The sequence below is a fragment of the Lepisma saccharinum genome, chromosome 3 (genome assembly GCF_977018435.1).
Source record: "Lepisma saccharinum chromosome 3, izLepSacc3.1, whole genome shotgun sequence".
Lineage (NCBI taxonomy): Eukaryota > Metazoa > Arthropoda > Insecta > Zygentoma > Lepismatidae > Lepisma > Lepisma saccharinum.
Window position 1 is genome coordinate 74137392 of NC_139231.1, and position 23666 is coordinate 74161057.

General features: G+C 38.0%; 1 protein-coding gene across 1 annotated transcript in view; it reads right to left on the bottom strand.

The window, feature by feature from the left end:
* The window catches only part of GluProRS (Glutamyl-prolyl-tRNA synthetase), a 162211-nt gene that overhangs the window by 58684 nt on the left and 79861 nt on the right, over nt 1–23666 (bottom strand). The window contains exons 14-15 of the mRNA XM_083118804.1: nt 9605–9754; nt 464–527 (exon numbers count right to left, since the gene is read on the bottom strand). Of these exons, the coding sequence (XP_082974930.1) occupies nt 464–527; nt 9605–9754 (214 nt within the window). The remainder of the gene's footprint in view (nt 1–463; nt 528–9604; nt 9755–23666) is intronic.

The following is a 23666-nucleotide window of genomic DNA, read 5'->3' on the forward strand; positions in this document are numbered from 1 at the left end:
ACTAGTATTGGTTCAAAATTATGTCAGCCCACTCTTGGTAGTATACTATTCCAGCCTGCATGCCAATGAAGGCAGAACATAATCAATGATTGAGAGCCACTGTGCTCTACAATGTTTTTTAATAATACACAATGTTAATTGGACATTTTCCATTGTTTAGTGCTTTTCCTATTCTTATTCTAACATTACGTTTCAAGAGAGCAACTCTTCTCTCATTTCCAAGTGAACAATTTCTTCTTGTCGGTGGTGGGGATTGAACCTTATGACAGATCTGCAATTTTTACTACAATTTCAATGTGCTACCCAAATACTCAACGGCAGCCCCCTTCCATTTTGTAGTTATCGCATGGAGCTGGTCCATACATGGACTAGATATATGCTAAAGTTTAATGATCAATCACACAAGCAAAATTGTCTCAATTAGTTACTCCTGAGAAAAAATCTTCATACTAATAAAGCTCACCTGTAGCTCTTTTGAAGTCTTCCTTTAGTTTCAATAGCTCTTTCACTTCCTTTTCTATAATGTCCTGGAATGTAAAAGAAATAAGGGAAATTACACAAATTTATGTACTTATCTTCTCTCATTTTGTTTTAAGTCCACTTTATGTCCATATACGCTAATCATGAATGGAATCAGTTTAAATGGGATCCACATCACTGTCCCCTACCCAATACCTCTGGTTAACAATATAACAGCAATAGCCACTATATTATCGAGGAGGTCCATTTATCTTCTCTTACGAAGATAAGTAAAATATTTTTACTGACAGTTATTAATTATTCATGTCTCAAGGAATTTAAAATGGAGTAATGAATATAATTAATATACTCAAACATGTACACACTTTTCTATTAGTACAGTCAAATTAGGCATTTCTGGAGCCAAACCTGGACATTTAAAAAATGAAACTAAACTTGCTGGAGTATGTAGTACTACTGGAGTTGTATTTTCCACAAAAAGTCCCAAAGAATCCCGTTGTGGGTTTCGGAGATATGACTTTATCAATATGGCCACCTTCAGAATTTGAAGTGCAATTTTTAAACGTATATAACTTCTCACAGGATAGAGATAAAACCTTCGTTTGTGCACCAAATGAAAGAAAATGAATGGGCAATTTATCGAACAAAGTACCTAGTCTTACCATAAATACTGTCACAAAGTTTTAAGTAAATTGACACAAAATGCTGAGATATATTTTAATATCCTAATAACATTACTGAAATGGATGCATAACAAATCAAAATCACAAATCATTATTCAAAATGGCCACGCTTAGCACGCATACATTCCGTAAGTATTTGTTGCCACACATCAATTGAATTACGCAACACATCAACTGGGAAATGAGCAACTGCCTTCAGAAGAGACCGCTTTAAACTTTCAATATTGGGATGTCTCTTCGTGCAAGCCATCTCCTGAAGCTTGGACCACAATTTGTAGTCCAAAGGGTATAGGTCCAGACTTGCAGAAGGCCAATCCAAAGTGGAAATTAAGTCTGGTACATTTGCCTCCAGCCACTGCTGTGTTGTTCGGGCCCCATATGTTGGGGCTGAATCCTGCTAGAAGCTCCAGTTCTGACCATGGAAGAGTGTGTTGTTGACATTCTTGACTAGTCTCTCAAGCACTGTCGGCTGGTACACTTTGGCTGATGTTTTTACCCCTTTTTCACAGAAATGGAGTGTGCCCTCATAGCAAATGTTCCAGACTTCATTTCCACTTCAGATTGGCCTTCTGCAAGTCCGGACCTATACCCTTTGGACTGCAAATTGTGGTCCAAGCTTCAGAAGATGGCTTGTAACAAGAGACATCCCAAAATTGAAAGTTTAAAGCGGTCGGTCTCTTCTGAAAGCAGTTCTCATTTTCCAGTCGATGTGTTGCGTAATTCAATTGATGCGTGGCCACAAAGACTTACGGAATGTGCGCGTGCTAAGGGCGACCATTATGAATATTGATTTGTGATTTTGATTTGTCATGCATCCATTTCAGTAATGTTATTAGGATATTAAAATATCTCTCAGCATTTTGTGTCAATTTACTTAAAACTTTGTGACAGTATTTATGGTAAGACTAGGTACATTGCATGTACTGGACACATGGTCTGAAATATATTGAGAAAATTAGATTTTTCATTACCTGTTTCAACATTTTTTTCCTACATTACTTAATAAATATAAAGTATTATTGAACATTTTGACATTATAATTTTAGAGTGTTCTAAGGACTTTACAATGGTATCTGGTTCTTCTCTCTACCATTAATCATAAGGAAGTTATTTGATTTAATGTAGTGGTTGTTTGCTAGCTGATATACAGCTCTACTAGTGCAGTTGAAATTTAAGGAAAAGTGGTAGATTATTTCAATACTGGCGGAGAACATGCCCTTTGGGGAGGGTAGAGTACATTCATTCCTGAATGTAAAATACTCAAGACCACAAGTTTTTAAGCTCTTGTTCAAAGGTAATGACGTCATCAAAATGGCAGCCATGACGAATATTTCCATTCCTGAACTCTTGTTACTTCATTACAGTTATTTATCATTCATGGCATCTTATTTTCATGCAAGTTGCAGTTTAAAACTCTATTATGAAAATAAGAAATTTAAAAGACCCACTTTATCACATAATATTAAATATGGTGGTCAGTATGGTCACCAAAATCTAAAAATAAGCATTTGAACTATATGATCAGGTTTGGAATCATTCACTGTGTTTTGGAGGTTCCAGAATTCAACGGTTGGACCAAAATTAGTGCCAGACTAAGTCAATGAAATAATAATAATTATATTTTCATAATCTTTATATATCTCTACATATACAGGGTGATTCAAAAGCAGTTTTTTTTTTCAGAAAATTTGCTCCGGGGGAGGGGGGCATTTCAGAGAATTACAGGGCGTTGTGAATCTCATCTGCGAAATACAACATATGTGCGTTTAACATTGAGAATTAACAGTGATTGTTAATGGTTCGTCAAGGAACTTGACGCTAAGCGTTAATGCTGGCCTCTGCAGCAGGAGATAGTGCTTCTGTACAAACATTACTAGATAACAACGCAGCATCACCGCTGTCAAAGAATGAATACGGCTGTACAGTAACAAAAATAAAGTAGGATGTGGAGACCTAAGTATACTTAGTATCTCAATGCGGAAAGACATAGTTTTTTCTTTTTATTTGTCTGTTGTCTAACATTTACAAATATTATCTTGAGCAATTAGCATTACAATAGTAAATAGTAAACTACAAAACATCACCTACTTTTACATTTTATCATCCTGAACAAATTCCTAGATGGTGAACCAGGAAAAATATTACAATTATTAAACTCAATAGAACACATCATGCAAAGCTTAAGATGGCATGAAGAATTTACAGCAATCTTATCCTGCGAGCTTTCTTTGTGGCATATAAATCTACTGTTTTCTCCAGAAAATCATCAGTTGGAATCTTAGGTCCCTCAATGCTTATTATCATGCAATGAATTGAAGTTTCTTGTAGCATTCTACTTCTTGTCCTAGTTAGTATCCTATTCTTAGCACTGAAAGACCTTTCTATGCCGGCTGTCGTTACGGGAATGGTTAGAAGGACTTCACAGAGTTTTTTGAACTCTCAATATCCCACGTCAGCTTCCAAGATTGTCAACAATGGATTGCCAGCTTCTGTATATATTCCATTATCAAGCATCGACTTGACAAAAAATTTGTAGGACTTGAGGTCAGCAAGAAGGTTCTTTTTTAACAACACTTTTCAGTCAGTCCACCTTCATGGACATCCGCAGGATTTTTTCCAGGGAGGGGCAAGGAAGATATTTTTCTCCAGGGGGAGGGGGCAAACGAAGGCATATTTTCCCCAAAAATAGTGTTCTTCCCTAAAAAACATTGCTTAAATTTGAATTTATGGTGTTCATGCAATAATTAACACATATTATTGTGGCTAAAATGAAATTACATATGTAATTATTACATATTTTTTGGTTGACTTTCATTTTCTGGGGGGGACCATGCCCCCCCCTTGCCCCCCCTTCAAGATGCCCATGTCCACCTTTGACTCAACAATAGATTTTCTTATCGAAACAAATATACTGTTGTGTATCAATTACAAAGAAAATACCACATCGGCTTTGATGCCGAGTTGGCGCTTTTGGTGTGGAAAGCACTACTGCACATTCGAGATGGGAGAGAGAGGAGATAAGGCCAATGTGGTTGCCAGTTTTATTCTGCTTCTTCTGTAAGATTGGACAAGTGTGGGCGTTGTTATTTACGAAGGGAAATATAAAGGCAAAAATATTCGCCACACAAAGTAATGCGGTCCGATGCGAGGGAAACAACAGCAGCAGAAAAGTTTTATACAGGGTAGGAAATAACCTTTTGCTAGGGGTCTGCAGGAAAAAGTAACAACTATTAAGAAATTATGGTAATACCAAATGTTTACTATGACAATTGTGGTTACAGAAACAAAATTAAAAGTTAGTTCACGACAAAGCACCTTGCTTCAAGGCAAATGCTAAAACCAAGACCTTCTTCGGCGAAGTGGCATTGACTTCTTCAGCAGTTATGAATGGCCGGGTGCATCACCGGACCTGAATGCAGCGGAGCATTTTGGGGCTATTCTGAAGGACGCAGTTGAGTCCTTGATGATAGTGGAACGCGGACCGGACCGCTATTCCCGGCCAACACTCCTTGCACATCTGGAATAAGTCCTCCGTGACATGGAATGGAATACGGACTGTTTGCGAATCTTCTGAGCTCCTACCCTGATCATCTTCGTGCTGTGAGAGAAGCAAATGGCGGACACACTAACTTTTAATTTTGTTTTTGTAACCACAATTGTCGTAGTAAACATTTGGTATTACCATAATTTCTTAATTGTTGTTACTTTTTACTGTGGACCCCTAGCAAAAGGTTATTTCCAACCCTGTACTTTTTTTTTGTACGATTTTGTCTGGGGGGCGGTAGATTCCCGGAAAGGTGCCTGAAAGAAACACTGTTCAAAAGTCTGACATCATAGGCTAACTCTGTTATTAGAGAAGATAGCGAATAATGGAAAGTCTTTGGAAATATGCAGTTTCCAGTCAAAGAGACATCTGGAATAGTTGACCACTGTCAGATTTTACACAACTCCAGGTGCCTACTTGGGATCGGGGGGAGGGGTGTGGGTTAAGTCCATACACACACACACACACACACACACACACAATACAATGCATTCACTTCAGTGCTTGCAGAGTAACACATGCTGACGTAGGGCATATCCAGTGGATGGTATGTTTGCAATGGCTTGTTGGTGAGCAGAACATTTCTACATTCGTTTACGCTGTTGTGTGAGGTTAAATATTACAGAAGAAAAACAAATCTCTGAAATGCAAACATAAGGGACTCGTCGTCTGGCCACTTCTGTAAACAACTGTTCAAGAGCACTGTTGATACAAGGGAAGGCAATCCATACTCTCCAAACTCCATTTTTACTTTACCGCTGAATCAGAAACCGTATTGAATCCTGTGATTGAATAAAAGACTGGTAGATTGGTGCAGATTTCAGATGTTAGGTGGTGTTTCCTGCTACCAAAATCAATCCAAAGCTTTTGAATATTTCCTCCTTTTGAAGAGACGTGTAGCACCACAACAATGACATCTGGGTTCACGGTGTATGCTGGTGTATAGGTGGTGCACATTGAAACTGAAACACCTGGAACGCAGACACTAACCGTTATTAGTATGGTGTTGGGATGCCTTTGGCAACCAGTACAGCAGCAACAAATCTGGGGAAGGACCGACAGAGGTCCTGTACAGTGGTGAGAGGGATTTGCAGCCATTCTTCTCGATGAGTTCACAATATGTTGGTGGAGGGAAATATCGCCGTATGCGATCCTCCGGAAGACCTCATAAGACCTCAATAATGTTCAGGTTCAGCGACTGGGCAGGCCATGTAGATGTTCAAATTCATGTTCATGCTCATTGAACCACTCTGTGACGTGTTTAGCAGTGTGTATTGGCGCATTATCATCCTGGAACATTGTACCACCATCTGGGAACAATATATGCACCATAGGGTGCAGATGATCCTCCAGAATGTATCTTAGTACTTGGCTGTGACATGTCCCTCTAGAACGATCAGTGGTCCTGAAGACTGCCATGATATGGCACCCTACACCATCACGGACCCACCCCACATTTCACTCTGGGCACTAAACAGTCTGGTTGGTATGCTTCGGATGGACTTCTTCACACGTAAACTGTTCCAGATGTCAGAAAAAACAGTGAAGGTGGACTCATCCGAGAGCACGATATGTTTCAGGTTGTCTAACATCTACGACTTGCACATCTGGCACCAGCCAACCTGCTTTTTGGCATTGGTGCTAGTAACCAAGGGTTTCGGTACAGCAACCCTGCCACAGATGTAGACAATATGAAGTTTTCGATTGATGGTTTTGGTAGAAACAGGTTCAGTCAAGTGTGTATTCAATTCTGCGCTGACTTTTGCTGCGATGGTTTTACACTTTTTGGACACAATCCTCTTCAATATCCTGATGTCCCTGTCAGACAGCTTCTGCTTCCCCTGACAGTTACTCCTCCTGGATGTGATTCGTCCTTCATTCTGGTATGCTGTCATGAGCCTTCATACTGTGGCTCTTGATACACTACAGATATTTAGTCGAAGTTACTGATGCACCAGCGACACGAGCACCAACAATTTGCCCTCTTTGTATCTTTGATGTCCCGCATTCTACTGCGCGAAACCAAACATTTGATGTGCAGTCCAGCTATTACTGCACCAATGTGACTGGCAGGCACACACCTATACGCTCAAATGCCAACAATGTAATGCACGACCAACAGGTGGCGGAGGCGAGCCCTACAGTGGCATGTTTCAGTTTCAATGTCCACGACCTGTAGTCATGATCTTATCACGTACATATTTCATGCAAAGAAGAAAGCTAATGTGCGCTTCTTCATGTCTTCTTCAAGTGTGCATAAAATCGTCTTTGCTCACTACTTTTCACCTGTAAACTGTGTTGCCTAGAAGTGAAATAGATCATCTACTCCTAGAAACTCTTTGAAATGTCTAAGGATTTTCATGGAAGGTGTGATTTGGACATGCATCCCTTTATCTCAAGACGAGACCAATCAAACATCACTTCAATTCGAGTTAAGTTCAGCAGCAACCTACAAATACATGACTTGAAGACAATGTAGTACTCCAAAAACGTTGCTGTTGTCTTTGGAGTAAGTACGTACATTATTAATGCTTCATCTAGTATGGCTGTTGTAATCTTAATATTACTTATATTTTCTTCGTAGGTCATCTATTTTTGCCTTTGACTTGAACTTAACCATTTCTCTTTTACTGGAAACCGTATATTTCCAATATCTTTCCATTTTTCGCTATCTGCTCTAATAACGGAGTTGGCCTTTGATGTCAGACTTTTGAATCACCCTGTATATGCACACATATATAGAGATTCTGAAAAGACAATTATTATTATTTCATTGACTTAGTCTGGCACTAATTTTGGTGCAACCGTTGAATTCTGGAACCTCCAAAACACAGTGAATGATTCCAAACCTGATCATATGGGTGACATGCTTATTAAGATTTTGGTGACCATATTGATCACCATATTTAATATTATGTGATAAATTGGGATTTTAAATTTCTTATTTTCATAATAGTTTTAAACTGCAACTTGCATGAAAATAAGATGCCATGAATGATAAATAACTGTAATGAAGTAACAGACTTCAGGAATGGAAATATTCGTCATGGCCGCCATTTTGATGACGTCATTACCGTTGAACAATAGCTTAAAAACTTGTGGTCTTGAGCATTTTACATTCAGGAATGAATGTACTCTGCCCTCCCCAAAGGGTATGTTCTCCGCCAGAAGTGAAATAATCTACCACTTTTCCTTAAATTTCAACCGCACTAGCAGGGCTGTATATCAGCTAGCAAACAACCACTACATTAAATCAAATAACTTCCTTATGGTTAATGGTAGAGAAAAGAACCAGATACCGTTGTAAAGTCCTTAAAACGCTCTACAATTACAGGGTGGCCACTCTAGAACTATGATAAAATTCAAGTATAATTCCCGGTTTTCAACGTGAAATTTCCAAAAATTCAAGGCTACAAGCAGATGTTTTCTCTATTTCAACCTTACATAATATTGCCTCTCACCATCCTCACACATACAAAGGCAAATATATTAACAATATAAAGGGTCTGTGTGATTCCAATGAATTCAAAAATTCTAATTCAATACAATTAAACGGTATATATCTAAAGTATTACATTTAAGGTGCGGAGTTTACATTTGCCATTTCACATACTCAGACTTGAAATACATCTACAAAAACAAATCACATTTGTTACGGGATATACTAATCTACGAAAAACTGTTAATTGTATAAGAATTTCAAACTCAAATTTTAACTAATCAACTTCAATATATGTTATCTTGTAATAATCTTCCGTCTGTCAGACAGACTGTTCTGCAAAGAACACTAACAAAATAAACGGACTGATAGAATTCTGTTCTATTTTCCACGCAACTTTCTTTTCCTTCCTAGATAAAAATAGTAAACTGTGAAAAACCTACCTCAGAGCATTTATAAATATGTATTAATTAAATGGTATTTTGATTAATAAAAGTTGCAATTTTTCACGTCTACGGAGAAAAATTCATCCAGAATTCACACACAATTAACGGATCCAATAATTCACGCATAATTCCCAGAATTCAAGGAATTCCCGGTGAGTAGCTACCCTGAATTATAATGTCAAAATGTTCAATAATACTTTATAATTATTAAATAATTTACGAGAAAAATGTTGAAACCGGTAATGAAAAATCTAATTTTCTCAATTTTTGTTAATATATTTCAGACCATGTGTCCAGCGCATACAATGTACTATGTTCGATAAATTGCCCATTCGATTTTCTCTCATTTGGTGCAAAAATGAATATTTTATCTCTATCCTGCGAGAAGTTATATAAGTTTTATATAAGTTTAAAAATTGCACTACAAATTCTGAAGGTGGCCATATTGATGACGTCATATCTCCGAAACCCGCAACGGGATTCTTTGGGACTTTTTGTGGAAAATATAACTCAAGTAGCACTACATACTCCAGCAAGTATTGTTTCATTTTTATGAATGTTCAGGTGTTAAACTCTAATTTAACTGGACTATATCCCAAAAATGAAATTCTTTATTTGCTGCTCTATTAATTTCAGTTTCCACTGCAACCATTCATGTAAGAACCTGTTGTTTCACTACTTAGCAGGTCAACGAGTAAGGAAACAGGTACTTCCTTTCAGTATATTGAAATCTTAAGCAGTTTAACAATAAAAAAAATGTGTATCAAACAGATACTCATGGCACTCCAAATAATTCCATATCAGAAGAATTAAAAAAAAAAACATGAAGTTAGTATTGATGTTCCTTAATTCTACAGGTATTATATATTTTTTATTTCATTGTGAGAAGTGATAGCACAGACTATAAGGATACAAGGGTAAGCAAAATGCCCTTTCCATCAATTCTGAGCATTTATTACAGGGCTACGTACACCCATTCATTGTACAGGTATGTACTTGAATGATAACCCACCTTTGCAGCTTTTTCTCCTTTCAATGTTCGAATTTTGTCACCTTGTGTCTTAATAACATCATTTAATGCAGTCGCATCTCCTCCGCCAAGGGTTATGACCTCCTCTTGGGGAGATTTTTCTGCTACTTTTCCCTTTGCAGACTGTGTTTTCTATAAATACATAACAAACAATAGCATAAGAATTAAATAAGAAATACATTTATTATATTATTATTATCACAACAAATTACGTACTGCTGGAAGAAAGATAATACACACAAATATTTTTTTTTTTGAAGAGTGAATTTTCAAATTATGTTCCTTTTCATTTTGGGCATGAATCTTTTAATCTCTTCAAATTTCCATTTGATAATAATACTAATGTTTTGCAGAATGGACATTTAAAGATAATAAAGGTTCATTGCACAAAAAAAGCATTATTTGATTTGTAAGTTCACTCTTCACAAAATGAGAGTTGTAGTATATCTGTTTCTCAACAGCTATAAATGTAAAACATTTACATAATACAGAGTGGCCCAAGAAACGGTAATTGACTGTAGCCGCTATATCAGTTATCTTTTCTTGGGCCATCCTATATCTAATGACAAAGACTAGGGATTGTTTGGTCTGAAATTTTTGCCGATAGTGATACACATATTGTAGAAATCTGACCTAAAATTCCAATGTTCCCTAAGAATGAGAATAGCTACGTAGCTCATTTGCTTACCTCCTTGATGTAACAGGTTGACTGTATAATACAATTTGCTTTCAACAAGAAACTTTGTATTGAGACATTAACTTTACAAAACCAAGGTATAAGAATTACACTTTCATATTTATAAAATTAATAACAAATTGCTGAAATGTGCACTAACGTATGTTCTATTATAGAGAAATCAGATAAACCAATACAATGATATCCTTTTATTGGTCTGTACTGAATGTATACTGACTAACCTTTCCCTATATTACGAAATAAACAGTTACATTGGAGACAACAATAGAAACATATGCATGTAAGCAGTTAACTACAAAACTATTTATTAATGGTTTGAAGAGGAAGAGTAATGTTAAATAATTAAAATAATACATTTTATGCATTCACAAGTTGCAGCAGCACAGTTAACATTGTACATTTTTGGATATTTATTGTTCTTGATACACATTTCTTATATTTACCATCATAATTTCAAAGCAGGCATTTTTCTTCACAACTTAGTTCTTCTTTTATCACATGTAATACACAAACTGCACAAAAAACTGGTATATTATAACTTAAATGTGTGTAATTTGCAGAATCTTGTGGGTAGCTCAGTCTGATAATTCCGTAAATATGCTGCTGCCACTCTGTGAAATTACCATCTGGTGAGTTCAGAACTCACTGAATCTCCTGCCTCCACAGCTGAAAATTTTTGAAATACTCACTTCCATTGACCCTGTTCTTGATGTGTGAAATTAAGCACTCTCACCCTGAATCACTTAAAACAATAGTCTCTCCCTGAATCATTTAAAACAATATTATCAATTAACATACTTGAAAATGAGAAATATCAGTCACTTGGTATATGGAATCCACCCCCCTCAGCCAGGCCCATAGAGAGGGGGGTAGGCTGGAGAGGGGGTGAAGCCTAGGGTGCCATTCAAAGCTTTAATTAAAAAAAAATGGAGTCAAAATATGTAATGGAGAGATTTACACATGGCACAGGTAAGCTATATTCTGGTAACACACGGCTGGAATTTTCTGTTTTCCAAATAGTACATTTCGAAAGATGTTCTTAAAACACTAAGCTATACCTGAAATGTTCCTAAATATGCTAAACTTTTCTTCTAAAATCAGAAATATGAATTATGAATCATTAAATACATATAACCTACATTATTAATGAGATCTCCTTTGTTTCTTCATTTCAAGATTTGTAGGGCATAAATATCACAAACCATGGCTTAAGAAAAAAACATATTGAAGCATGCACATAAAATGTCGGGTGATCTGTAGTGTGCAGGAGTGGGGGCACCAAAACACAATCCTGCCTAGGGTGCCAAAATATCTAGCTATGGGGCTGCCATCAGTGATTAACCCTTTCCCTGTGGCGGCGTTGAAGGGAATTTCGACCAAAAAAAATCATCTATACATAGACACAACCGCAAATTCGTGTCATCGTAAATAATGCAAAAACTAACTATAAAAAGACTTGGTGCAAAATGAAGCTAAGGAAAACAATCTATATAGACATTCTGCTGCAAATAAACATTCCACATTAGGTAAGGTCGAAGGTAAGGTTCCCCCTGCATACAGCAAATATCCCATGAAGGCACATTTTGGGTATGTGAGGGTAGGGCCCCACACTCCCAGTACATATTCTCGATCTCAGCAAATTTTGATGGTGATGTGATCAGCACCATGCTCTGGCTGCCTTTACCCTCCAGAGTTGCCCCAGACAGGGTGGCTACAAACAAGCAGAAATGAAATTCCCTGACTTTTCCAGGACATAATTTATATTTTTCCCTGACAATTACAAACTAAACTAAATCGATGTTTTTGCAAATAGAAATAATAAACTCATACAGATCCACGTATGGTGTTGTTAAGTACCAATATTATCTTCTATGAAATTGATTTAATTTCTGCATTGTCTATGATTTGAATTCAAACTGAAAAATTGTGAATTTGTAAAATTATTACAATTCACAAGCTAGGGAAGGATTACGGAATTTTGTCATACGCAGTAAGTTTAAAATAAAATACTTGATTATTTTTAAAGTTACGACTAAATGAGATATGAGTGAAGAGTGACTGATTAAGAAAAACAATTTGTAATTTATCAATCTCCTTATACATTCTCGGTATTATATGTTGATATTTCCACTGAGGCTTGGAACTCTCTGCTTGCAAGAACCATGAGTGCGGACTCATTTTTCAATGCATAAAGCTACTTCTCTCTTCTCTGTAAAGCAAACAACCTAACTCTTGCATATAAGTAAAACAATTGAATCGAACAAAATAAAGTGTCATATTTCCTTACATTATCAATGGGATTTCTGCTTCAGTACAGTATATCCAAATGAAGTACTGTGAAACTGACAACATGCAGTTATACCATTAATGCTGACAAAAATGGTATGTAAATATTAGAAATTTAACGCAAGGAATTTATAGAATTGCATTGTATAGGTACCTGATTTAGCTAACCACACATTAAAACAGGAACACTCTAATAATAAAAGCTTCTGAAAGTTCATATACGAGGGGCATCCTGAAAAAAGCTCCAATGGTACGCAGCACTAGTGGTCGGAGAGCGACACACACACATGCAGGCAGGAAGAAGTGGCATGTAGCTGTAATCTGGTACAGTTGCAATGCAGCCGTTTTAGGACAGTTCTAGTTTAAAGATTGCAGCTCTCACACAGTCTCCCACGGACTGCGATGTAGCCTACATTGCACGCTCAGAATTTGGCACAGAGCCACCAGCAATCGTGTGAGGTGTGCAGACCGGACGTCGCGAGTGATAGTATGGTCAGATGATGGTGCAGACAATTCACGGATGGCCAATCGAATGTGCACAACCCCATACACACGGGCCCTTTGCATCACTTCAGGTGAGAGATCTTGGACTACTCCCTGTACAGCCCTGGCCTTGAATGTACCGACTTTCATATCTTTGTTTAACTGAAGAGGTTTCTGGCAGGGCAAGGATTTGACCGCTACACTGCGGTAGAGATACTTCCAGTCTTTGCTGTCAGACACATATACCATGGGCATACAAAATTTAGTGCCATGCTACGAGTTTGGTTTGAGTTGGTGTTTTAAGTCCACTTTATGCACAGTAAGGCTAATCGGGACTGGACCTACAGTTTAAAGTGGGATCCGAACCACTTGTGCTTCCACCGGGTATCGAACCCGGGACCCCTGCCATGCTACGACAAATGCCAGAACAACGGTGGTGATTATGCCAATCATTAGGTTAGGACTCTCTATTACTAATGCAACAAATTACATCTGATATTCTTGTTTTATTTATGCCTAATCAGTAGGGACCTCGATATTTTGTTATTTTTTTTTCAAATTGGTGTATTTTCTTATTTTTTATTTTTTACTATACTGTGTCATTTTCCCCAAAATTCACAATTTCATTTTAGCGCATTTTCTGGCAAATATCTGAAATTATACCTTCATGGTGTTTTTAAACTACTGTTTCAAATTGTAAGTCACATGGCTTACGCCTCTTCGTGAGAGTTTGATATCTTGAAAGTTATTTTGGGAAAGTTATTTTCCATAACCCTTTTTTAATTTTTAGGTAAAAATTTTAGATAATGGAATTTTCCTCGTATATACTGAAGGGTGCATAATGATCATAAGTGGCGACGCAACCAAAAAATTTAAATCAATCAATCTCACGTGACAGATACTGATATATTATGGCACCAAAAATTGGCATTATCTTTTACTTTTTTATCCTTACTCAGATAGGACCATCTCTCACGAGTTTAAACAGACAGGACAGAGAGTGGCGTTAATTTCATTGCAATACTAGTGTTGCAGTAAATTTGAGGTTGGGAGCATGCACTTGCCAATTTTTATAACGTTCACCAATGCAATTTATGTTTCACTTTTTCGTGATAGTATTGAATATATATCCCGTTTGGTTGGATTCTTCTTGATATCTAAGAATAGTGCAATATCATTGTAAACGTATGTTAACTTGTGCGAAACAAGTAATACATCAGGATGATGAAAGAAAACCTTTGTAAGCACTGCACATTAAATAAGGTGAAGTGAGCCAGAAGAGTAATAAATTACCAGCAGTATATTTGCAGTCTAAAGCTCTTCTTGTTTATGCATTCGATTTTTGTTGGATGTTGCAGTCCATGCAATTTCTGTCGCATGTTGTAGTGAGATACTTTGTCGGGTGGCGATATTCGACAAAAATCGTATGCACCAATGGAACCTATTTGTTTCCATGTTCCTTCAGTTTGTCCAACAAAATGCCTTACTATGACATCTGACAACTATCGGACGGCACAATCCGCTTTTATTCCCTCCATCTGTTGACAAGTCCCCTTACTACTCCCATATGGATAAGAAAAAATGATAATTCAATGCATTTTCCACTTAATATTTAGAGGCTTAACCTTTACTCCCCCCGATGATACCATATGGTATTATCAGAGTACGGTCGTACTGGCCCGATGATACCATATAGTATCATGGTGCTGATTACGAAATGAATGTGCTTTTCGGACCTTTATACTCTTATGTTTGGGTGGAAACTCTGACACAGATCTGGAGCAAGCCTGGGAAATTCATATTGATGACCAACCTCCCCCCTCTCAGCAATCCATGGCACATTTCCGAACAGTGTTTCACATTTTCATTCATTATTCAACTTGTATGGCACCCACGAACATGAAACATGTTTCAATCTCTTTGGAAACGTCCATCCCTTGAAGAGAATTCTAAGGTTTGAGCCTTCTCCCCAAAATAGTGGGAGAAGAGGGGGCAAACTCCAGATTTTTATGTTGTTTCCTTTCATTGAAATTAAGTGGTCGCTCCCCCAAACCCCCCTTCCTTGGTTCGGCTTTATGAATTGTACACGTATGCATGCTCTGATGTTCTAGCTGCAAAACAAAAATTATCCGAAGTAGATTGCTCCCATAGTGCCAGAGTTATAACTATTTTCCTCCAAAAATGCAAATTAACAATTTTTCGTTAAAAAAAATCACATTTTGGCTTATTATTCAACTTGTATGGCACCCAAAAACATGAAACATGTTTCATTCTCTTTGGAAACGTCCATTCTTTGAAGGAAATACTAAGGTTTGCGAATTCTCCACAAAGTAGCAGGAGAAGAGGGGGCAAACTCCAGATTTTTGTTTTTTCTTTCATTGAAATTCGGGGGTCGCACCCCCAAGCCCCTCTTCCTCGCTCCGGCGTTCTGAACTGTACACGGTTGCATGCTCTGATGTTCTAGCTGCAAAACAAAACTTATCCGAAGTAGATTGCTTCCATAGTGCCCGAGTTATAACAATTTACCTCCAAAAATGCAAATCACAGATTTTTCGTAAAAAAAATCACATTTTGGCTTATTATTCAACTTGTATGGCACACAAGAACATGAAACATGTTTCATTCTCTTGAGAAATGTCCATTCTTTAAAAAGAATACTAAAGTTTGCGCCTTCTCCCAAAATAGTGGCAGAAGAGGGGACAAACTCCAGATTTTTATGTTCCTTTCCATTGAAATTCGGGGGTCGCGCCCCCCAAAAACCCCCTTCCTTTGTTCGGCGTTCTGAATTGTACACGGTTGCATGCACTGATGCTCTAGCTGCAAAACAAAACTTATCCGAAGTAGATTGCTCTCATAGTGCCAGAGTTTTAACAATTTTCTGAGCAATATGCAAATTACCTATTTTTCGTAAAAAACAGGACAGAGTTTAACATTTTGGCTTATTATTCAACTTGTATGGCACACAAAAACATGAAACATATTTCATTCTCTTGAGAAATGTCCATTCTTTGAAAAGAATACTAAAGTTCGTGCCTTCTCCCCAACATAGCGGGAGAAGGGGGGGGGGCAAACTCCAGAGTTTTATGTTTTTTCCATTGAAATTCGGGGGACTTGCCCCCAAGCCCCCCTTCCTCGGTCCGGTGTTCTAAATTGTACACGGTTGCATGCGCTGATATTTTAGCTGAAAAACAAAACTTATCCGAAGTAGATTGCTCCCATAGTGCTCGAGTTATAACAATATTCTTCCCAAGAGTGTTCGAATTTAAAATTCCCGCTGAGAAGCCGGGGCGAGAGAAATCTCTCCCTCTCTCCTCCTCCTGCCATACTGGTTTCTGGTGGCGTGGTTGTGTTGCGCATAAAAGGGGCCTAAAAGTTGAGGCCGAAACTTACGAACGAGATTTCCTGTTCCCGTGCAGAGTTCCATAAAGATATCTTTAAATAAATAAATAATTAAAAAAAAGGTCAATGAAGACGAAATTCCCTGACATTTCCCTGACTTTTTTGACACCTCAAATTCCCTGACTTTTCCCGGTTTTCCAGGTCTGTCGCCACCCTGTTTTAGGACATTTCTTTAAAAACATCGCTGAAAACGCAAACAATTCGAATTTTATGCCAAATTTACATTATTTTGATATTTCGAACGGGCGAAAAATATGTCCAGACATCACTACATATTCCTAAAAATAACTTCGCAGCAATGAACATTTTTCACGGTTTTGGCGTTTGCGAAAAATCAATGTTCCTACTAATCGGAAATTACTTTCTGGCCATCCCTCGTATAAATCAGTAGATGGAAAGAGAAAATTTAGCATGGCTGGCAGAGAACAGTCAATTCTTGAAGAAAGTGATTTTTTTATGATTGAATGATTCGAGTAAATATGATATTAAAATATTTACGTCTTTATTATTAGTATTTTATTTCATAATATTGGACATTAACCTTACTCAGTGAGAGATTGACCATCTCTCACGAGTTTAAACAGACAGGACAGAGAGTGGCGTTAATTTCATTGCAATACTAGTGTTGCAGTAAATTTGAGGTTGGGAGCATGCACTTGCCAATTTTTATAACGTTCACCAATGCAGATTTATGTTTCACTTTTTCGTGATGGTATTCAATATATATCCCGTTTTGTTGGATTCTTCTTGATATCTAAGAATAGTGCAATGTCATTGTAAACGTATGTTAACTTGTGCGAAACCAGTAATACGTCAGGATGATGAAAGAAAACCTTCGTAAGCACTGCTACATTAAATAAGGTGAAGTGAGCCAAAAGAGTAATAAAATTCCAGCAGCATACTTGCAGTCACAAGCCCTTCTTGTTTTGTTGTAGTGAGATATTTTGTCGGGTGACGATATTCGACAAAAATCGTATGTATCAATGGAACCTATTTGTTTCCATGTTCCTTCAGTTTGCCCAACAAAATGCCTTACTACGACGTCCGACAGCTATCGGACGGCGCCAGCCGCTCTTATCCCCTCCATCTGTTGATAAGTCCCCTTACGACTCCCATACCGACAAGACAAAATGATAATTCAATGCATATTTAAAGGCTTAACCTTTACTCCCCCGATGATACCATATGGTATCATGGTGCTGATTACGAAATGAATGTGCTTTTTGTACCTTCATACTCTTATGTTTGGGTGGAAACTCTGACACAGGTCTGGAGCAAGCCTGGGAAATTCATATTGATGACCAACCTACCCCCTCTCCGCAACATATCCATGCCACATTTCTGAACAGAGTTTCAATCTCTTTGGAAACGTCCATTCTTTGAAGAGAATACTAAGGTTTGCGCTTTCTCCCCAAAATAGCGAGAGAAGAGGGGGGCAAACTCCAGATTTTTTTTTTATTATTGAAATTCGGTGGTCGCGACCCGAAACCCACCTTCCCCGGTTCGGCGTTCTGAATTGTACACGGTTGCATGCTCTGGTGTTTTAGCTGCAAAACAAAACTTATCCGAAGTAGATTGTACCCATAGTGTCCGAGTTATAACAATTTTCCTCCAAAAATACAAATTACCTATTTTTCGTAAAACAAATTCGGGGGTTGCGCCCCCAAACCCCCTTCCTCGGTTCGGCGTTCTGAATTGTACACGGTTGCATGCTCTGGTGTTTTAGCTGCAAAACAAAACTTATCCGAAGTAGATTGTTCCCATAGTGTCCGAGTTATAACAATTTTCCTCCAAAAATGCAAATTACCTATTTTTCGTAAGAAAAAAAAATCACATTATGGCTTATTATTCAACTTGTATAGCACCCAAGAATATAAAACATGTTTCATTCTCTTGAGAAATGTCCATTCTTTGAAAAGAACACTAAAGTTCGCGCCTTCTTCCCAAATAGCGGGAGAAGATGGAGCAAACTCAAGATTTTTATGGTTTTTTCATTGAACTTCGGGGGTCGCGCCCCCCAAACCCCCTTCCTCGGTTCAGGGTTCTGAATTGTACACGATTACATGCGCTGATGTTTTATCTGGAAAACAAAAGTTATCCGAAGTAGATTACTCCCATAGTGCCCGAGTTATAACAATTTTCCTCCAAAGAGTGTTCGAATTTAAAATTCCCGCCTAGAAACCCGGGCGAGAGAAATTTCTCTCTCTCTCCTCCTGTCATCACTGGTTTCTGGCGCCGTGGTTGTGTTGCGCATAAAAGTGGCCTAAAAGTTGAGGCCGAAACTTACGAACGAGATTTCCTGTTCCCGTGCACAGTTCCATAACGAAAGAAAAAAAATATATGAAGACGAAATTCCCTGACCTTTTTTGTCACCTCAAATTCCCTGACCTTTCCCGGTTTTCCAGGTCTGTCGCCACCCTGCCCAGATACACATTGATTTGAGGCTGGGTGAGATCCAGAGCTACTTTATGCAGGGATTAGGCTGGTAAAATTCTGACCTCAGAACATCCACCCCAGGAATCGAAAATGGGTCTTCCACATGGCAGTCAGACACCCAACCAACTAGATCACCGCAGCTCTAATTCTACTTTGCAAAAAAAATATTTTTCCGGAACTGAGAAAGCATCAACAATGGATTTTTTTATTGCCAATAGCCTACATAGTCTAATAATAGCATGAAAAAGTGTTGTCTCTAAAAAATGACTTGCCACAATACAAGAACCGTTAATTTTTAAATACAGTCTATATATAGACGCTCCACAAAAAAGGCCCATTTTTAGAGTCTATATTGATGCGTTCACTGGATTCATGAGCATAAAATGCGGGCATCGAACTAGTGAACGCTTTAGGGACCAGATGATAGAGCAAGGTACATTTATGTTCCCCATACAATCTCCCTAACAAGCCCTCGGCAGAGAGTGGAAGGAATCTAGGGATGTCGTTCTTGTACATCTTACCTCTTGGCCACGCAGATGTAAGCAGACGTCAGGTGACGTCTCCTGAAGTCTTATGCTTCCGCTATTGCTGGAATGTTAAGCTTGTGTAGTGTTTTGTTGCTTGGCCAAATACAGACGTCTGGAATAAGTTTTACCGTTTTACAAAGTCTCCCATGAGTCTTTCCACAATATATAGATCTGCATGGGTCAACCCTTAGGGATAATTCACACCGAAGAAACACGCGACACGCAACATGCAACACGAAACACGTGTCGCTTGGAAGCCAACACTCAGTAATCAATGCAACCTTTCGAACCGAAGAAACACGGCAAGATGCACGTGTCGCATGTCGCTTACGTGCCTCTCGGACTGTGCCGTTTTCCCATTACCGTGCATCGTGTTGCTTCAGTTTCTTGTTCGCGCATGCACAGCGAATGCTTCATTCCAACGAGCTGTATTTAGACTCTAGAAGAGAGCCCAACCGGCATTATGTTTGATCCTCTAATTTGTTGATATAATAAAGTATCGATATGTACAATGTTTTAACAATGTATTAAGATTTAAACACAACGTTCATTTAGCTTTATCAAGTTTTTTGATGCAGTTATCTATCGGCTGTAATTTGCCTTCAACATCGTGAAAAGAGGACGTGTTTTGGCCATTTACCTGACTGCTTTTATTTGAAAAAGTCAGCTTATGGAGGCACTTTAGTCCAAACTATATTAGTCAACATGGTAAAGTACTCTAGTGAATTGTTTTTCAACCACGGGCCGCGACCCGATACCGTGCCTTCGTATCAACTATACTGAGCTGTGAAATGTTCTGCCGAAACTGGTTGACAACTATCATAATCCCAATATCATATTTGACTTGTGAGTTTTCGTTTTTTAAGTCCATTTTATGCACAAAAAGACTAATCGGAACTGGATCTGCCCGGTGCCTCCCCCGGTTATCGAACCCGGGATCACTTAATTACAAGGAGACGACGTTACCACTTTGTCTTATATATTTTTATATTTGTCAACAAATATACACACGTAATCAAACTATTATTACTCTTATGATTATGCTAGAATTTATTTATCAATATTTAATTTCATAGGTACATGTTAATTCATGCATAAAATCTTCAATACTGTAAAGATTTACGAGGAAAATTCTTCGGCTAAGGGCATTGACTTAAAAAGAATACCGTGACATGGTTTCAAGAAGGTTGAGAACCATTTCTCTAGTGTTTAGGTATTCGCTTTATTCAGGCTGAAAAGTCTAGCGTATACAGTTTGATTTCAGTGCATATTATTTCTCAGTTTTCTCGTGCACAACATGCCTCTCCCAAGTTTCCATAACTTGCACAAATTTTACAACGCAGTTTCCATGTAACAATGTCTCTTGTTACGTTATTTTCGGGTGACTAATAAACTGATTAATGCAATTATGTCGGTACCATCATTCAAACTGAGCAAAGAAACCAAGTGTTGCTTGCCGCGTGCATCTAGTCTCTTCGGTGTGAAACACTCGTGTCGCTTGTTGCATGTTGCATGTTTCTTCGGTGTGAATTCTCCCTTAAATGCTGAGATGTGATATATTTGTTTGTTTGAGTTGGTGCTTTAAGTCCACTTGATGCACAGAAAGGCTAATCGGAACTGGACCTACAGTTTAAAGTGGGATCTGAACCACTATGTGCCTCCACAAGGTATCAAAACGGGACTCCTTGGAGATTTGATATAAGGGTGTTCATTAAGTCCCGATACCATTACAAAAACATAGCTCGGAAACTACATGCAATAGAATAATGCTGTTGATTGCAAAATGATGGTTTGTTTGTTTATGGAGATACGGGGTTTGCAAAATCCTCATGCCAATCATGAACACATGATAGCCCAAAGTTGAATGTGTGGTATGGACTGATGCGTGATAAGAGTGATAGGTCTATTTATCTTTGCTGAGAAGTCCATTACCAGTAACATTTACTGCGACATGCTTGAACAGTACCTTCTTCCTCAGTTGGAGGAATTCCAGCCAACCATAATTTTTCAACAAGATGAGGCAGGCACCCCCTCATTGGTCCAAGGATGTTCGAAGTCTTCTGGATAGGCATTTCCCTGGCAGGTGGATAGGCCGTGATGAACCTATTCCCTGGACACTGTGCTCTCCTGATATCATACCCTTGGATTTCTTCTCCTGGGGGCATGTCAAAGATTGTGTTTACCGCACTCCTGTTCCAGATGTTGCTATTTTTCAAAGGAGAATAATGGAGAGTATGCTAACTGTTAGAGTCCAGCACAGATATTTCTGCCGTGCGATGCGCGACACAACTCAAGAAGCAGTGTTGCTAATGGAGCAGATAGAAAAATCGCTGCAGTGCGCCGACGCACAGCTGTTACGTACAACAAGAAAAATAAAGAATTTAGGTCTATCTAACGTTGAGTTTTAAAAGTCATGCATTATACCAGGACTAGGATTAATATGTACTAACGAGTGGCTTTGTATGTAGCTACATCCATATGGACTAAAAATTCGCAAAATATGAACTAACACATACGTAAAATTATCAAAAATGCTGCAAAGAAGACTTCTTCATACGATTCCTTATTTGAGTGACTTCAAACAAAATAAAAAAAATATATTATTTTCCATTGCATTATTGCACTGGTGGCGTTCTAACTGTTCACTCCCAAAACCCGTATACACTGGTACGGAACTGCAACGGCAGATAATAACATGCCAACGTGTTAAACCGCGACAATTGGACCACAACACTCCGCCTCAAGCAGTATTATTATTTCCTCTCTGTGATCGGCGACAGTCGGTTGCCTTTGTTGTACATTTACAAAAGATGCCGGCTTCCAAAACAATAACAACATATACTGCCACTAGACGATAAGCTGCGCGGCTTTTTCTTTTGCTATGAACCAGGGCCGGCGCTAGTCATTTTGCCTCCCTGGGCGGTGGCGGCAGATACCAAACCATTTCGAACCCCCCGTCATTACGCTGGAACGGGAAATTGAAAATCAATATATTCCTAAGTAAAACATCAAAATATAAAATAAATAATGAGACTTCTTATGCTATTTCAATACTATTAAGCGCAAAAGAATATCTCGCTCGACCACAGTTTTCAATAGGCTTATTTTTTTCTTCTCTTCAAATTTTGCCGCCCTGAAAATTTGCCGCTCTGGGGGGGGGGTACGGTTCGCCCTCCCCTTCCGCCGGCCCTGCTATGAACTTGGTCACCCATCAAAGCATGGCAATTTTAACACAGAAAACAATATGCATCGCATTAAGCAGCAAAAATGACAGCCTCCTCTATGCAATTTCTACAAGAAAGCGTGCCCGAGCCAAGAGTTGAAATGCTGTTGGAGCCACATAATTTATTTATTTTGAACAATTCCAATATTATGAAGTATGAACAATTTGTGAATTAAACCTGTTGAAATATGTAAAATTAAGTATATTTTCCTTAAATATGTAAAAGTAAGTATTTATTAAAGTTAGAAATATGGAAAAATATTGACATTAAAATGTACCTTAAATCACTACAAACATTACTATTCGCAAAGATATCACAAAATTTCAGCGATATTTCGTCAAACTAAAAGTATGTATTTACCTATAAATCCTAGCCCTGATTATAACCAGTAGATAACATTGAACACAGCTATGGGTTCGGTAAATTGTATATATATACCTTTCTCCGCTGCAGTTTGTTATCATTAAGACCAAATACATTCTAAAGAAAATTTCGACATTAGGAAATGTACTGCGGAACGGGTCCTTACATACAATATTTTAGAGGCATGCATATTTCGTTTTTGACTAAAACACGAAATGTGAAATAACACATTGTAATGATAATTTTTCATGTTTCTGAAAGGTGTGAGGAGCATTTTCCTACCCTGTTTGTAACGAAATGATGCGAAATGAACTGCAAAATGCGAAATAGACTTTTAAACACGAAATTTACCGTTTATATACAGACGCGACACTTTCTGAAGTCTGAAGTATCTTGTAACTTATGCAATTCACGGAAAATTGATTAATTCTGCTGTAAATATTTCAGAAGCAAAAATGTACCCCTTTATACAGGAATAAACTTTATATTCTGATAATGATTTAATGTGCTAGGTATTAGAAGGGATATGTTTGTTTTGTGTAATACATCAAATTTGGTTTTATATTCACATTTTTTAAAACCAAAACGTCATTTTATATGGCGCTTTTTCACCGCTATAACAACGAAAT